An 18,029-nucleotide genomic window follows, 5' to 3' on the forward strand; every position below is an offset into this window, starting at 1 on the left:
TCTACCTGTCAGACTGGCCCAGAGACTGTGGAATGAGTTGCCTCTACCTGTCAGACTGGCCCAGAGACTGTGAAATGAGTTGCCTCTACATGTCAGACTGGCCCAGAGACTGTGAAATGAGTTGCCTCTTCATGTCAGACTGGCCCAGAGACTGTGGAATGAGTTGCCTCACCATGTCAGACTGGCCCTGGTTGTTTTAAATGTGCTTTAGAAATAAAGTTTGATTGATTGATTGTGTCATTTCTGTGTTGCTGTCTAGGTCACATTCTGTCTCTGTATACGTGGGGGGGCTGGATGATTGCCTCTGGCTCTCAAGACAAGACGGTGCGTTTCTGGGACCTGAGGGTGCCCAGCTGTGTCCGAGTAGTGGGAACGGCCTTCCACGGCTCAGGTATCGCATGTGTGTTCACCTCCACTCTTATATCAAATATTCCATAATAGGTGCTGATGTTCTCTATAGAAAAATCCAGATTCTCTGTCAGCACTGAAGATTTTTACTCGTTTTTAAAGCTACACCCCATTGATTTTTTCTTCTTCTTCTTCTTCGCAGGCAGTCCTGTGGCCTCGGTAGCAGTCGATCCTAGTGGCCGTCTCCTGGCAACAGGACAGGAAGACAGCGCGTGCATGCTGTATGACATCAGGGGAGGACGCATCGTCCAGGTGTACCGGCCGCACTCCAGCGATGTGCGATCGGTCAGGTTCTCCCCCGGAGCACACTACCTGCTCACCGGTTCCTACGACACCAAAGTCATAGTCTCCAACCTCCAAGGTATAATATGTCCCGCCTGCTCACATATTAATCATCTGTTTCTCATAAATAGTTCACTGCTTTTACCCCCCATTAGCTTCTTCGTGTGGGCTGTCCTGTTTAACTATGACCATAAAAGTCTTAAAAACGTCAGCTTGTCCTTTGGGGACTAATTTGTGACTATTTTGGAAACAATTTGTAGTATTTTGGCCTTTTTATACTGTAATGAAGTTTTTCCATTAATGGTACCTGCTCGTCCGCGGTGCCCCGTCCTCCTTTTTTCCAGTGCAGATTAGTACATTAGTAGCCGTGGTTGGTCGTCATAGCGACACCCACATTCACACATACACAGAACGTGGAAGGTGTGTCGTTTTAATAGGCATCTTTGTTTCTAATTAACCTTAAGGCTGCAACAAAAACAAGAAAAATGAAAAGGTGGATAAACTATTTACCGGTAAACAAAGTGACGATTCTCTCCGACCAATCAGCAGTCTGCAGCTCCCTTGAACCTCGACTGAGGTAGTACTACAAAAAGTACCTGTTAGCAGGTACCAGGGACTTATTTTTCATAATGGAAAACCAAAAAAGGCGAGTAGAGTCGAGGCAGTACCATAAAGTGGAAAAACGCCGTAAGTGGGGATGGGAGGTGGGACCAGTGTCCTAAAGTCTTCACTGGTTTCCTGGCAACATCACCATAAGACTCCAGGAAGAGTGTGTAGAAAAACTGTATTGATGAGTATGACTTGGACGTCTTCATATATAACACCTGTTCTCTGTTCTGTATCTTTTATGACGAAGGGAGACTCTACTTGCTGTGGGTTTTTCACAGCTTGTAATGTCTATGGTGTGTGTGTCTGTGTGTGTCGTGATTTTAAAGCCGACTGTCTGAGCTCCATTTCCTGTGTGTGTTGCTAGGTGACCTGACCAAACCGTTGCCTCAGACCGTGGTGGGCGAGCACGGCGACAAGGTGATTCAGTGTCGATGGCACACGCAAGACCTGTCCTTCCTCTCCTCGTCCGCTGACCGCACTGTCACACTCTGGACACACAACCCATAAACACACACACACACCTCACGGAATGGCGTACGTATGACACGCCAATTCATATGCCATTATTGGCGTGTTATCAAGACGCACATTCGCATTTCAGCGTGTTTATCAGCGCCGTTTGGCCTCCATTGACTTGCATCACCGGGTGGGTAAAACGCAGGACTCTCACCCACGTTTCCTAAAGCCAACTCCGTTTTCCTCTCGCGATAACACGCCAAGTGGTGATAACACGCGGTGTGTCTGCTTACATCCGCGCTATAGAGCGTAGACATACACGCGGCTGGCTCAAAACGTGTACAGATAACACGCCACGTGGTTTCAGAAAGTGGGCGTGTATGTTTACGCGAAGTCATGACACACGGTTATAACCTAAAAAAAAAGACACGTTCCCACTACAACAACGCTGTCACCCTCCCATTCAGTACACCTAACACATTCACTCATCTGTAGGAAACCTAAATGGACACAACCCTGGGACACAACAAAAGCATACGTTGCATGTTCTTCTTTCTTTACGTTGCTCACATTGCATTCGTCACACCGACTGTCGTCATCTTGAAGGGTTCAACAGCAGGATCATCCCGTGTTCTCACCGTCCCGCTAGCTTCAACCGTTCCACACCAGTCCGTTGCTGCATGTCCTTTCCACCGAGGAGCCGTTGAGGTCAGACAGGACCGATTGCTTTGCTCATGATGGTGCCTTCCTTGAGTTCTCAGTTTCCATAGCAGAAAATGTAAAATGATCAATACGGTCATGTTTTCCAGATCAAATGTTGTCAAGTCGTCCTGAGAGAAGTCCTACATTCCTTCTCCGTTTGCACATCATTTTCTTACAGCTGGTGTTACGCTGCTATTGTTCGGTGACACAAGAGTGGAATTTATGGTGTGAGGTGTAATTTGATCAGTGTGTCAGTAGTCAGCTTTTCCTATCAAGAGGCTGAATCTGCGGAGGTCATACTATGTTGATCAGTCAGCTGTTGCTTCCCTGTGTCTAATGCTACTGTATGCATTGCATTGCTACAACTCCAAATGTGTAAATTAGCTGTGCATCTGTTTTAAATTTGAAATCGGTGTTTCTTTGCGCTGAATCTGTTAGTGTCTTGCGATGGCTATCTTGCAGTGAAAGATTATGTCAGCATCCGAGGGAAATACAAAGTGGAATTTGTGGTTGAGCGCCCCAACATTGAGTTTAGGAGTTTTCTTTCTTCAAAAGCTGTAGTTTGTGTACTGTAACAATACAACAGTAGGTGGCAGTCTTCTCACAGCAAGGGTCTAACCACATGCACAATGAAATCTGAATGGATGCATGGGTGTTTTGATATTTATTTAGAACCAGTACTTGGGGCATTGTCTTCTTTCCATGTATTTTACATGTGCACTTTTTTTCTATTAACATTCTCCTAAAATTGATTTACTTAAAGATGCATATTTTATTTTAATGTATAGTATATATTGTTTTAACAAACAAGGCCAAACTAATACGTACATAGATGTATTTATTTCCATTGTGTTTCTGTATGTACAGTTATGGTTTTGAAATGCTAGTGGCTCTTGTATTTTAACTCTTGTTTTTAAAATTGACTTTTAGTTCAAGCTAACTCAAGTCTGACTGCTGGTACGTTCAATAAAGTGTCTTTTACACAAGCTTGGTCTTTTTGTGTTTACTTGAAATGAACAGATCACATTGAACATTTTAAAAAGTCAAAACAAGACGCCTTCGTGGATGAGGCTTTATTCCTCGGACGTCACTGAAGCATTTAGTACAAACGGGCGTAAGGGCTGTACACGGGTTCAATTCATTCTTTTATAAAATAGCTGGCTTAAAATTTCATTTCCTTAGCGTGACCTTGGTAACTCTTCAACCCCCACCCCCCCAAAAAAAACTCACACATACAAACAAAACACATGGAACAAGCGCTGTACCTCTGTCTACACTGACTCAGACACCACTGGGAGTAAAACCACATCCTAGTGGTGGGACGGCAGAATCATAACAATCATAAAAAGTACAATAAATACAGACGTAGCTGCAGTTGTGTATTGGGAAATACACATAGTGTGAACTGAAATGTGTAGTTGTACAGAAGGATAAAAAAAACTACACTTTGTCTTGTCCCTGACACAGAGTTTGCAAGTCCTTGTTCATTTTTTTCTCCATACTGTTATTACTACATATAATGCTGACAGTGCTTTGTTTTGTCCAAAAGGACAAATAAAGGTAAAAGAAGACTTTCTTTTGTGAGTGACTACCTGTTGGTCACTACGCTGTCCACACCTTCATGAGATGAAAAACTGAAAACAACCTAACTGTCCCTTTAGTGCTTAGTTTAGTGTGAGCTAGGCCGGGCTGTTGCGTTCGCTGCCAAAGGCAGGGTGACGCGTTGCTCGTCCATTCGCTTGGCCTGAGAGCGCATGATGAGGCTGAAGAAGTCCTCGTCCGGTATGGTGGGCCCTCGGACCGGAGGAGGGGGAGGGGCACAGCGCTGGTCGTCCAAACGGGAACCCTGGTAGAGCGAACAAAAAGGAAGAGCCATTTGAGATCTGTTTTTTTATATGTTCTTGTTTGAAAAAGCACATTATAACTGTTAACTAAGGAGCAGAACAACTTAATTCACATGGTTCTTAAATGCCAGCGCTGTCGTCTGATGCTCTGAAATGGACGTAAAAGGAACACATCAACTGATTGGGACTTTAGCTTATTCACCGTATCCCCCAGAGTTAGACAAGCCCATGCATACCCTTCTCATCTCCGTGCTGCTGTAACTCTGTCTGACGCCCCCCCCCCCAGCATTAGCTTAGTCTAGCAAAGATCCTGCAGCTAACTGGTTCCAACTAGCTACTGCTCCCAATAAGTGACAAAATAACACCAACATGTTCCTATTTACACGTGATGTGTATAGTCGCAGGGTGTACACATAACATGAGAAACAGCCATATTCTAACCGGGAACTTTATTCTCAAAGGCGAAGCACTGCTTCTTCTGCCACTTGGGCGGAGTGATATGCTTCCAGCACATGGGAAGCCCCCGCGCAGAGAGCAGCAGTGCTTCGCCTTTCTGAGAATGTAGTTCCCAGTTTATATACGGTTAGAAGATGGCTGTGACTCGTGTCACGTTGTTCAAGCTGTGACTATCCAAACCACAACATGTAAATAGGAACGTGTTGGTGTTATTTTGTCACTTATTGGGAGCGGTAGCTAGTTGGAGCCGATACCTCCAGGGTCTTTGCTCGGCTAAGCTACCGGTGGGGGCGTCAGACAGAGTTACGACGAAGATGAGAAGGGTATGTATGGACTTGTCTAACTCTGGGAGACACAGTGAATAGGCAGAAGTCCCAATAAGTCGACGTGCTCCTTTAAGCCCCTGACACACCGACTAGATGGCCGACCATCAGCAGGAAAGGCAGTTGGACGGATCAGTCTCCCCGAGGCGGTTGAAAAAGGGCCTTGGACCACGAGACGTAATGAGTCTCTATAACAGCAGGTGGCGCTAATCTGCATTGTCACCTGAAAATGAAAACCAGCACCTGATTGGACGACCGAATCACATGGGTCTGGTTTCTCCGGGAAATTCAAAGCCTGTCATGGCGGCTTGTTCAGAAGCTAATACGATCTCATAATGGACTATATTTTACTCACCAAAAACGTGTTTCTGGAAACATTTTAAGCGAGAAATAGGCCGTGCAGCTGCTCATTCAAGGACATTTATTTATTTATAACACATTATTCATTCACAAAGAGAATTAGTGTCCTTAAAGGGTTGGATTTTCCTACATTTTTTGAATAGACATTGAGATCAATTTCCAAAAGATGTCTTTTTATTCCTCTTTTTAGTCAACTTTAGCATGGGTGTGTCAGCCTAGCGTCCCTGAATCTATGGAGGCCAAGAGCTGGAGTACTCCTTAGACTTAGACTTCTCTTTATTAATCCTTTTGGGAGGACTCCCACGAGGAAATCTGCCTGGAAAAGGTTATGGAAATTCCACCACAACAACTTCTTGTGTATTAAATGTACTGTATGCGTACCATTGTGCAGTAGCACTGCGTATTAAGTACCTGGCACTTGACGAGCATGTCGAAGAAGTTGTCGTCGGGCTCGGCGTTGTCAGCGTTGGCCATCAGGTGGCTCAGCACGGCCTGGTTGTTGTTCTGGTTGAGCCTGAGGCCGGGAAGGCTTCCCCCCGCTGCTGCCGACGTCTCCTCTCCCCAGCGGCCCGGGACGCCAGAGACGTTGGCGGACTCCGACACCGCTACGTGAGTTTGAGAGAATCCGTTAATTCAGTGTGAAAAGCACCATAAACTGCGAGAGTCATTTTGAGTGTGAATGCGCGGCCTCACTTTTCCTGATGGCTCTGGGCGGCGTTTCTGGACCACTGCTTAATGATAACCTGCTGCCCTTATCCTGTATTGAACAGCGTTGGTCATCCATACGGTTGCTCTGGAAACGGCTCAGCAGGTCAAAAAAGCCCTCGTCTCCGAGCATGTCAGGACTGAGTCGCTGGTACGGTGCAAAAACATGAACGTTAAAAAAAGAGCTAAACAGAACAGGGCTTGTTTAATGACAGCTGTTGGCGACTAAATGAGGTGTGCGTGTGTGGTTATGGGTATCAACCGAATGTACCCTGTACTTTGTACCTTCTGTGGTCCCTGTGTGGCCGTCTGGCTGGCGTCCAGGGTGTTGCTGGTGTCCTGGAGGACCTTGCTGGAGCCGCCCGCCTTGTACTTCTTCCCCCGCAGACGGCTGACAAAGAACAGCTTGGAGGAGCTCTTAGCCAGGGAGGGTTTGGACTGTTTGGTCAGGATGTCACTGTTCCACTTCTGACCCTTCAACACACAGGAATGGATTAGTTCCCACAATGCAGAAGGGAAACGGGGGGAAAGACGATAAGCTGGCAGAAGATAAAGCATTCAACTATGTGGTAAACACTTGGGTTTTAGGCTGAACCTCATTTCTCTGTCTTCCCCCTTCCCTTTCCCTTAGTTTTGCGCATTCACGCGAGAGTAAGGGCTGTCACAATACTCACTTTGATCGAGGGATAGGGGCAAGACAAAAGGCTGCCCAGCCATTAAAACCAAGGGGAGACACAAGCTTTCAGCAACAATGGCTGCCAGATCGACGTGAGAGACCCATAAATGTAATGTATGTTTCGAGGGCCAAGGGTTAGGGGTAAGGGGGAGGGGTAAAAAAGCGAAATGAGATTCAGCCTTAGTAGCAAAGCGGGTCTTAGACCAAGCCTCTGTAGAACGGCATGTGTGTTAGTGGGTCGAGGAGTTCATGTGACAGGGGAGGGGTCCTTACGTGTAGCTTGTCCGGTGTGAGTTTCATCAGCTCCAGCTTCTCCATGCTGTGTCTCCTGCTCATCCTGGGCCTCGCTCCTAAAGCACATACGATCGGCGGTTGCAAATTACGTTTCAATAGCCGTCGTGCAAAGTGTTAAAAGAAGAAGACGTGGAATGTACTCCTCACCATGCAGGGTGTAGTCTGTGTCCGCATTCTCTGAAACAGTGGAGCTATTTGTGCTGTAACTTAGACCCAGAACCGTCTGGAGATCGGACACGTTCATGCGAGCCGTCAGCTCCCCGCTTCTGTCTCCGGTCTAGAGGGAAAAGACACACACACACACACACACACACACACACACACACACACACACACACACACACACACACACACACACACACACACACACACACACACACACACACACACACACACACACACACACACACACACACACACAAAAATTCTTAGAATATTGTGTCCAATGCTTTGCTGTAAAGGCGAAATTTAGCAAACGAGACTGTCCACTGCTCTCATTTCCATGATGTACCTCTTTGCAGATCTCCAGGTGTTTCTCAGCGAAGTGCATGGCTTGGTCGTGGTTCCCCCGTGCAGTGTACGCATTTCCAAGACTCCAGCATGCACGACCCTCCCCAATCCTGCATCAGAAAACACAATTAAATACATACATAGAGGTGTGGTTCAAAGTCTTCTTCCTATAGTGTGTGTGTCTGTGTCTGTACCTGTCATTGAGGTCCTGGGCTATGATGAGGTGTTTGAGGTGGTAGTCTATGGCTCTCTCGTAATCCTGCAGCAGTGTGAAGGTGTTGCCCAGACTGTAGCAGGCCTGGGCCTCCACAGCTCGATCCTTCAACTGCCTGGCCAGCTGCAGTGTCCTCCTGACAGACATGCAGACAAGATGGTTCAGAACACTGCAGAGAGGCCTCAGTATTTGCCCCTGGCTTTTTACACCACAGGCTCACTTTCTCACAAGAAGTCCCCACAGTTCTCACATTCTTGGAACAACATACCATATCGTACACCTAAGGTAAACTTTAGATATTGAGACTACTTGCCATTTGCCTGGTGGGACAAACCAAGTTCATTTTGAACTCTGGTTTTTAAATCAAGACTGAAAGCATTACATTTACATTTTAATGTACATTTATACGTTGATGATTATCTACTCTGCCGCCACCGTCAGACAATGACTTAACCCTCGTGTTATCCACAAGGTCAAATTTGACCCCTTTAAAAAATGTCTATAGCTGAAACATGGGTTTCTTTTTAACCAAATTCCCACAAAAATATGGATTGGAATCCATACAACGCTCTTTGCAAATACAATTGATCACTTTCATTTCTGATGAAACTCATCTGTACGTTCCTCAACATAATTCATAATTTCTGCTTCTTTAACTCAAATATTAGGTATTTTTCTATATAAATGAGGGTAATTGACCATGAATTCCAAAAAGTACTGTAAAACCTGTAATAAAACCGGTGGTGTTAGCGAAAACTAAAAAAATAAAGTGTGAAAAAGGGACCAAAATTTCAGATTTTTCTCAGTTTTTGACACGTGAGGACAGCACAAGTGTTAAAAAGATTCACATTTCAGCGTGTGGCTTACTTGTAATGTTCAGCTGCCACTTCGAATTCCCCCAGAAAGATATAGGCGTTGCCCAGGTTGCAGTACGCCCGTCTTTCTGCTGAGCGGTCGCCGAACTCCTTAGCTATGAGCAAGCGCTGTTCAGAAAGAGACAAAAATGATTCATTAGAATAACTGTCATCACAGAAATAGGCTTATAATGTTCGTCTATGGCGTATGTAGACTTTGCAAATATGCTTTGATAGTGAAAGGGCTGCTTAGGGTTACACCACACCTGTTCGTGAGAAGCTACCGCTTTGCGGAAGCTTCCCAACAAGTAGTAGGTGTTGCCGAGGTTACCGCAGGTTCGACCCTGAGCAGCACGATCTCCGAGCTCCTTCACTATCGCCAAGTTGGCCCTGAAAATACACATGCAGTCAAATGCACTGTGACGGCATAACAGCAGAAAAATATCACCTGCGCATATTTACTTTGCACCAGACCGTGCAGCCACTTACTCGTAGTACTCGGCTGCCTGCCTCAGTGCCATCATCACCTCCTCTGGGAAATCTCCAGGCTCCGCCCCACTCCAACAGATGCTTTTGCCTTTGGCGTGGTACACGTTCCCAAAGTTGTACAGAGCTCGCGCATGACCCACCTAACACACATCCAGTAAAAAAAACATGTCAGTGTCGACGGTTGATGTCTTCTGAACCCCGTCCCGTACACTAGTGGGGCTCGGATGATGGGCTTTTGTCCCGATTCGAGTCTTTCCCCATACATCGGCGTCGAGTCAGTTTCATTTATTGCAATCCTAGATGTATTGCGAGTCGATAGCATGGAGTATTTATTTTCCTTCTTTAAAAAACAAAAGTTGAAGAATAGTTGAACTTCTAGAGACAAACTATCATGAGACATCATGCACATCACATCTCATTCATTTCATTTGTAAAGAAGTTGAGAAAAAGCACAACATGTATTTTCTGCATTTGCTGCTTTCGCTCTGATTTGCTGAAAACGGATGTGATGTAGTCGCCGTCAGCGGTACCGTAGAAACAGAAACTATGTAGGTAAACCATTGAGAAAAAAAACGATTCTGAAAGAATCGATTATAAAAATCATTGCAAAAAAAACAAAATAATCACATTAATAGGATTTTCCCCACCCCTATACACCGCCACAATAGGCCTGAATACCCTGCTGCCTCACCTTGTCATTAATGTCTCTGGCTATGTCCAAGTGTCTCTGACAGCAGACCACAGCCTCGTCAAATCGCCCCAGCACCTTCAATGTGTTGCCAAGGTTTCCACTGGCTTTGGCTTCTCCAAGCAGGTCGCCGATTGTCCTATGCAACACACATTATGTTAACACATGTAGTAGTGATCTGTTGGTCTGCAGGGCTGTGGGGGGTCTTGTGCAGGTCCAACCTGGTCAAGGTGAGATCGTGCCGGTGGAACTCTAGGGCCTTGGCGTAGTCGTGCAGGTGGAAGTAGGCGTTGCCCAGCTGACTGTAGATGGCACTGAGCACCTGCAGGTCCTCTGTGCCCACCTGGATGGCGGCTTCAAAGAAGGAGACGCCTGCTCTGTAGTCGCCCACCTTGCAGAGCCGCTCGCCCTCCAACGCCAGCTCCAGGCAGGACACCTCCATCCTACAGCAGAAAGAAGCCGAGTCAGTGCATCAGGTGTCTAACAAAACAAACTAAACTGGCTTTTTACTGCACAGCACCAAAGTATCTAAATCCAAATTAAGGCCCAGTAATGAAGAAGCTGTGGGAAAAACAGACCTTCTCTTGCTGAAAGCTGCAGCCAACTGACCGTACTCCCCTCACAGGAAAGGAACAAAGCTTTTAGCCTTTGCTTAGAAAGATAGCTTTGAGCTACTTCCTTCCACATGCAGAGAACAATGGGGTCTGTTTGTTATGGTAGATGTCACATCCTTTTGACATGCCTCAGAAAGTGAACTTGGTTCCTTCCTTTGATAGTCAAGCGAAGCCAAGAGCGGTCGGAGACAGTTAAGAAAAAGTATCCCAATGTTCAGCACCCCCCTGGTTATCAGCTTTGCTTTAGAATCTGAATAATTGAAAGGTCCCATGGTGTGAAAATTTCACCTTATGATTTTTTTTTTTTAACATTAATATGAGTTCACCCAGCCCGCCTAATGTCCCCCAGTGGCTAGAAATGGCAATAGGTGCCAACCGAGCCCTGGGTATCCTGCTCTAGCTTTGAGAAAATGAAAGCTCAGATGGGCCAATGTGGAATCTTGCCCCTTATGAGGTCATTAGTCCGACGGGGTTTGTTATGGGAAGTGAGGCTCTCCGTGTGTAGAAAAGTTCCGTAGGCAGCAGCTGCCACTGACACAGTGATGTGCATAGTTTTTGATGGGCAGTCAGTGAAGCTACCGTAGTCAGTGTTTTATGTTCGCTGCAAATATGGAATAAATCACCTGATTATTGCAACATAATCACAACGTCTAGCGGACATTTCTCTCGCAGAAAGCTGCTACCAGCCTGGCTAAAGCTAATATAATTAGCCTAAAGAAACAAGCAGAAAGCTGCTACCAGCCTGGCTAAAGCTAATATAATTAGCCTAAAGAAACAAGTAGAAAGCTGCTTCCAGCCTGGCTAAAGCTAATATAGTTAGCCTAAAGAAACAAGCAGAAAGCTGCTACCAGCTAGGCTAAAGCTAATATAGTTAGCCTAAAGAAACAAGGCGTCCGTCCGTCCCGATTTATGATACGGTTCGGAGTCGCAACACTGGAAACGTAACACTAATCTACTACCGAAGTCTGTGTCTAATCTAACGTCATTTCCACTGATTTAATTCTTCTTGGATACACAGAGTTTGTTGCTAGTGCGCGTGACATGCAGGTCTGATCAAGTAATCAAACTAACGAGGTGGCCCCGCTAGTCGACCACAACCTGAAAGTTAGAGGATACGACACGCAGACACTGTCATACACTTTAGACTGCATTGATTGTGATATTAATACAGTGGTGTCGTGCTAGTCAACCAGCGTATTTCGACCTAATGTCCCTCTCCAAAACCACTTCCGAAGACTCATCACAGCGCTTACTTGCTTTGGTGTTTGTAAAGCATTAAAAGGTTAAAATACTTTTTCATTTTCATCTTCTAGAGAAGTAGTAGAAGTAGAAGCACTCCCCTACAAAATCACCGTGGTAGTCGAGAATGATTCATAATATCCAAATAGAGCTATTTGTGTAATCTTTTAAACATTACCTTTTCTTTTTTCATGTCGCAATATATATCGCAGGGGGAGAAAATATTGCAATGTCAGCTTTGTGCTTGATAGTGCTTGCTCTTGGTGGGAACTGTTGGGTTTCTGTAAATAACATCACAGAGTATGGTCGTTGTTATTTGGCGCTATATAAATAAAATTGAGTTGAATATAAAGGTCAGACAATGGCTGGTGCATTATCTGCACATGGATTGTCTTTTGAATAAACTGCATTTGTGCGCAAAGCAAAACTTGTCTGCTGCCAACTTTTGTTTTTCAGGAAACTGCTTGTCGGGAAGAGATCAGCTTCACACAAAGTCTATTCAGTTTGTTCATCTATGGTGGATTCCTCACGGGAAGTAAAAGTTTACATAGCCACATGGTATACATGGTGTGTTATTTAAATGCTCTCATAAATCAGTCAGTCTTAGGCATTAAATTAGAAAAGCCTATATTTTCGTTTACTAAAGTTAGTGTAAAGATATACTTTTCCAACACTGTAGCAATTACAGTGGCAAATACTAGCCTACCTGCTCTCTTTCTGTCTCTTACAACAACAGCAGCAGCACATGGAACTTCTGAGAGGCATCTACTGAGGTTTCTACTTGAAATACTCCCAGGCTGCAGCTCCTTCTCTTTGTCTGAAGCATGGAGACCAATTTAGTAGTCTGTAGTAAAGGATGGTGGTCCAGATCTTGTTTGTTGTGGTCTAAGTCTAAAAAAAGGGTTAAAAATCGCATTCCTTTCCTGTGACATCGAATCCATTGTTCATCATAGAGCTATTTTAGCATCACGCATTGGAAAGCCTTCAAGGAGACCTGTGTGATGACGTCACAGTATTAACCTCCAATGCAAGGCAGCGAGGAAACTGCTCGATCATCGTTTTCTCCGCTAATCTGCTTGTCTTTAAAGCGCCCCACTCTGACCTGGTCACCCGAGATTACACCTGTCGAGGGCACACCCGACAGATTACATGGCTGCTGAGTGCTAAGTAGATTTATTAGACACGCCAGGCACAAGCAGACCGGAGTGAAGTTTAAGGGAACTAACGATTACGATAACTTATCTGACAGTAGTATTTGTTAGGGAAAAAACCATATCCTCCCACCAAGCAGACACCTACCCTACCAAAATACACTGGACACACACACGTGTTAGGAGTAACAAAAAAAGCAGTGATAAATATTTCAGGGCTTGTTAAATATTGAAGCAAACTGGAGCAGGCCACACCTGCTGCCAGAGCTCTTTACCTGGGTATGTAGGGACAGCTGACGGATGCTTTGGTGGGATAGTCAACAAGCAGTCCTCCCTTGATTATTTAACTAAGGCTTCACTTTCCAATTCCACATAACACATAATACCATCACTTCCTCAACAAGGATATAGAATTTAAAAGAAGAGATTTGGCTTCTCTTAACCAACAATCAATCATTTCAATTACATTCCCTTTTTTAAAACTAACTAGGAAAAGAAAGATGGAAAATACTCTCCAACCATACCTTAGTTGAGAGAGGGGAGATTCCTACCTGTAGCGGACATGAAAGGACTGCTCCTCAGTTCCCGTGCTAACCACTGAGCCACTGGTATCCATTGATGTGCATAATATGAGGGAAAATCCCAGGCTCGTTCCGGAAAAAATGGTTGCAATTAAAAAACAAGAGCCAACGAGAAAGAAAAGGAAAATAACTTTGGTCAAAAGTCACGAAATGTGGTGACCGTCCCTCTGCTGAGTGTTGACGGGGGGAGGCAACCCCCACGAGTGTTAGAAAGAGCTGCAGAGTCCTGAGCGCCGGTCCACACGGCTACGCTCGCATACTGTGTGTTTTGCGTCACTGCGCCTCAATCTCACCAGTGGCCCTCTGTGAAGAGAACACAAGATGCTGTATGTGAAGCCTCATTCTGGCCGCACGCTGCCATGGCAACACCAACCAAACAGCAGAGTGCACAAGCGGGGCAGGCGGAAAGTGAGAGAGCAGGGCGGGAATAAAAGGATCCAACCTTACACGGTCTATGGGTTCGACACAGGCAAGCTGTCAATCGAAGACGGTGACCCACTTTTTCCAGGCTTGGATGTGCGGTTGTGCTTTAAAGTTGCTACAAGGAGAGCAAGCTATGAATGCCACAGAATGGAACCTAAGCAGGCAGAGATGGCAAGAAAATATGATTGAGATGTTTTTGAACCAGCAACCTGTTGCACTATGTCTCAAGGAAAAAGCTGAATAAATTAAAAACTGAAGCAAAAACAGAAGAACTGACTAAGCGCATGCAACTCCCGCCAAAGGAAAGGAGAGTGAAAAGCAAGCTACATGGATAAGATGGAGTGCACCAAGTTAAGACCACAGCCAATCATTACCTCATTTCTCCATGAGGTCACATTAGCCACACCCATTTGCTCCCCAAATTTCACACGCCATCCCCTCACCACACACACACACACACACACACACAATGGGAACTGGGGCAGACCAGATACTTTCAAACTGGGTTAATTCTTTATGCTAAATAACAGATAAAAGACAACAAAGAAGACATGGCAAAAAAGCAGGGTGTATATTTTAAAACCTTCCAGAGACTAGATAGATTATGCATTGTAAATGACCACTGTGTTCCTTTATCAACTATCTTAATATGTTAAGCCCTCCTTTACATAATATATGCCACTCAACGGTGTGCTAAATTGCCTCATTTTAATATTACTTAAAAGTCTAAATATTGTCAGATATGTACTGTACTAATGAATCCAGGCCCACTTCTACCAATGCATAAAAAGGAGGCCAGGGTTTATAAAGTACCCTGGATTAGGACCTTTGACAGACAATAGGCTTGCTGAGCAGTATGGTAGGATTAGATCAGCGCTGAGCTCATGCAGCAAAAAAGAGCACACATCTTAAAAACAGACGGCAACCAAAACAAAAGCTGTTTTGACAAATTGCAACAAGTCAATTATGCCTCGTTGACGAGTGTGACATAAGTGTGAATACAACGCTAACTTCCTTGCGGATATCGCAAATTTAGAATTCAGAGGCTTGTATCTTAGTACTTGTGTTTTAATCAACGTGTCTGAAAAGAATGTGAAGGAAATCATCTCTTTGCCCAGCCTGTTCTTCCTGCTGATATGTACAGGGGAATGTAACAGTTCTGAAGCAAACTAAAGCCCGTGGCTTTGGATGCCTATGCAGTACATGTTCCTGCACATTATTATAATCACCAATTGACGTGCCAGTGTTGGTGCAGTCTTTTCCACCATTGTTTGCCAACTGGGTGTGTGTAAGAGAGCTGCCTTGCTCCCAAAGCTACAGCGAGCGTGAACAAGTGTGTGACGGGAAGAAGTTGCCCGTGACTAACAGGCACATCAAAAGAAACACGACAGCGGGTAATCACTGACTCTTCAGTCCCAAATAGGACATGATTTCATCTTCGGCAGATGTGAGCTATTTTCAGTGTGCTTACAGCCCATTGATGCGTTAAAATGACTACTGCCAACGAGAGCAAAATCTAAATTTGGAAACACCACTCGTCATTACACCGCGAGTCAACAAAAGCCTGCACCAAAACAAAAGAAATGGTCTAGTAGCCAGCCCATAGAGCCCCATTGAGAACCAAGAAATGTTGAGTACACCAACGTTTTATAGGAGAAATGTGAAGTAAGGGTCCCCAGAATACAGAAACTCCCGGATAATCATTTTCATATGTTGAGCAATTTGCATAATTGGCACAATTAGTACAATAGTCCACATTGACAATAGATTTTGCACTGTGTGATCAGTTTCTACAATATTGAAGTGGTTTAAGAGGCTTTAGAGGATGCTGAATTCAATTCTGGCACTTTCAGACTTCAAAATGGTAATTATATAACAAATTTGGATACACTTAAGACACATTTTTGTTTTAATTTAGGACAAACTTTTGGGTTATTTAGATGGTAAATACAATAATCTTACATTTCAGAATGTGAATGAAGAGCCCTTGCTATTTGATGATAACCTACATTTACATTTTTTGAGGTCCGGTCATGTTTTCATGCAAATAAGATAGCGGTTGTAGCTGTAATAAGTATGTTGTAAAGCAAGGAAGGATTGTCTAGTTTTAAAGTACTTGAAACATTTAAAAATGTATGGAAACTTGATCATAAAGGGAGTAGTTTCACCAACTAGCATGTCTTCCTTAAAGCAGAACGCCAAACTTACGTACTGGGATACTGACCTGTATGTCTTCCACACAGGAACTGGAAATCTGGGAAGCCTGCAAGGAAACGTGTTGACCATGAATAACTTTACACCTAAATATACTGGTGTTGCAGTCCTTGAGTTACTGGTTACTTGAGTTTGTGGCCGCTATGATACAGATTTTTACATAACATTAAACTTGCACTAAATACTTGGTGGTTTAGTGCTCCAGATGACATACACACACTCATTTTTCCAGTTTATTGGACACACCTACCTACAACTAGCTGTACATAACCCAGCAGGATCACCTAATACCACACAATGAGGGAAGGCTAAATATTAAAAAACCCATGCCAGTATTTTTGCAATGCATTTCAACATCACCACAAACTACAGCCTCTAATTGACCTTACATTTGAGCAAAGTGTACTTAAAAAACTGGCAACTGAGTATATGCAATATATACTATGTGAGTGTGTGTATGTATATGCCTATAACTGTGTATTAATAAACTGGCATGTAAATTAAATTAAATAACATATGTATGAAAATGGCCATAAGCATACAAGACCAGTTAAATAATTACTATGTATCTACTTTAACTATATTCAACATACATTTTTATAGATTATAAGGGTGTAAAGAAACACTATTGATTATCATAACTTATCTCTACTGGACACATGCCTGTTAGTATGAGCTCTAGTCACTAATTCAGACAGATTTGAGTTAAAATCTTCACTGAGGAGGCTTTAAAGCGAGGGTTGTGAACGCCACACGTTCATGATGGGTAACTGTCAACGTTAACTTTACTGTATTTAACCCCAGCTCGAAGGCACAAGCTCGGGCTGTGCATTTATCCCTCTCTGGTTACAGTAACGTTACCCAGCTAAAGGTTAGCATGTTAGCTAGCGGCTAAACTTACGTTTGGCGATCCAGTTCGAACAATGGTGTATACTCCTCTTTTCTTTACTTTCTCACAAAAATAAAAACATATGGTCGATTGAAAAAACGTCCCGTAACATAGGGAAACACTGTACTAACGTTATATGACGCCAAACACACTACATTATCTTTTAACTTTTTGTAAAACTTCGACTTAACTTCTATGAGAAAGAATGAAAAACAGTGGCTGTACTACCGTATGTGTTTTCGCCAAGTAGCCAATCAGGGGACGACATTCAAAGATAGTCACGCCCTGAAAACAGTCATTGGACCAATGGATTTGAATAGAAAAGAGATGACGTATTGTCATTATTTACAAGCTGATTTCATGTGTGGAATCTTTGAAAGCATTACTAAGAGGAACATGTCAGTCTATTTGCAGAAATATTGATAGAGATATTATCTTAGTAAAGGATCTTTTTTATTGTAATAGCCAATTACTTAACTATGAATCCTTTCTTAGAGAGAAGGCATTCCGGATTATGTTCTAAGAATGTAACTCAGTTTTGGCATATTAGAATTAATGAAAAGTTATTGAAAATTACATGGTATGTAAAACAACACATGCAATCACACTTTTTGAATGTAAAGATAGAAATGTATGTAATATTGTTAATCTTTTTATTTTATAAGGGAACTTTCATGTTCATAAATCCAAATTTTCAAATTCAAGACCATGTTTTATTCCAAATTAAAATTAACATACATTTTGAGTCTCTTAAATTAGTAACCAGTAAGAAAGCTAATTAAGAACATCTGTTGTCAATATCATTAACGAGGTTAGCAAATCTGTCACATTTGTATTTATATATTTATTTTTTAATGTTTTTTATTTTGTTTACTTCATGGATCCGTTTACATTGTAATTAATACTTTTGTTACCTGGTCTCATATTGTATAAGTTGCAATCTCTTTCTTTATAATTTTACGTTATGAGCTGTGATGACTGAAGTTTTGTAAATTTACCTTTAAATAAAATTTAAATGTCAATTTTTTTGTCCTTTTTTACCCGAAAG

General features: G+C 43.4%; 2 protein-coding genes across 4 annotated transcripts in view; one reads left to right on the forward strand and one right to left on the reverse strand.

Moving 5' to 3' along the window:
- The window catches only part of wdr47a (WD repeat domain 47a), an 18,696-nt gene extending 15,253 nt beyond the window's left edge, over positions 1–3,443 (forward strand). The window contains exons 15-17 of the mRNA XM_034888765.1: positions 260–391; positions 551–769; positions 1,664–3,443. Coding sequence (XP_034744656.1) covers positions 260–391; positions 551–769; positions 1,664–1,806 — 494 coding nt within the window. The 3' untranslated portion in view covers positions 1,807–3,443. The remainder of the gene's footprint in view (positions 1–259; positions 392–550; positions 770–1,663) is intronic.
- Positions 3,444–3,514: 71 nt separating this feature from the next.
- gpsm2 (G protein signaling modulator 2) lies at positions 3,515–17,194 on the reverse strand. 3 transcript variants are annotated; one of them, XM_034888769.1, is made up of 15 exons: positions 16,994–17,194; positions 16,103–16,141; positions 10,092–10,313; positions 9,874–10,009; positions 9,183–9,322; positions 8,960–9,083; positions 8,707–8,822; positions 7,820–7,975; positions 7,627–7,735; positions 7,263–7,392; positions 7,095–7,171; positions 6,431–6,619; positions 6,134–6,293; positions 5,852–6,045; positions 3,515–4,303 (listed from the first exon to the last, which is right to left on the reverse strand). In XM_034888769.1, exons 3-15 carry the CDS (start codon positions 10,310–10,312, stop codon positions 4,127–4,129), a joined length of 1,929 nt encoding a protein of 642 aa, XP_034744660.1. In that variant the 5' UTR covers position 10,313; positions 16,103–16,141; positions 16,994–17,194; the 3' UTR covers positions 3,515–4,126. The 3 variants fall into 3 exon arrangements, with proteins under 3 accessions (XP_034744660.1, XP_034744658.1, XP_034744659.1); XM_034888767.1 differs by lacking the exons at positions 16,103–16,141; positions 16,994–17,194 and adding an exon at positions 13,426–13,584; XM_034888768.1 differs by lacking the exons at positions 16,103–16,141; positions 16,994–17,194 and adding an exon at positions 12,430–12,503.
- Positions 17,195–18,029: the final 835 nt, after the last annotated feature.

Source organism: Etheostoma cragini, chromosome 12 (assembly GCF_013103735.1).
Source record: "Etheostoma cragini isolate CJK2018 chromosome 12, CSU_Ecrag_1.0, whole genome shotgun sequence".
Lineage (NCBI taxonomy): Eukaryota > Metazoa > Chordata > Actinopteri > Perciformes > Percidae > Etheostoma > Etheostoma cragini.

Coding starts and splice junctions, on each gene's coding strand:
- gpsm2 (XM_034888767.1), bottom strand. CDS start 13,490: ATGGATACCAGTGGCTCAGTGGTTAGCACGGGAACTGAGGAGCAGTCC. Junction 9,084..9,182: donor CAGGCAGCCGAGTACTACGA/GTAAGTGGCTGC, acceptor GTGTATTTTCAG/GGCCAACTTGGCGATAGTGA. Junction 6,294..6,430: donor CCACACAGGGACCACAGAAG/GTACAAAGTACA, acceptor GCACCGTACCAG/CGACTCAGTCCTGACATGCT.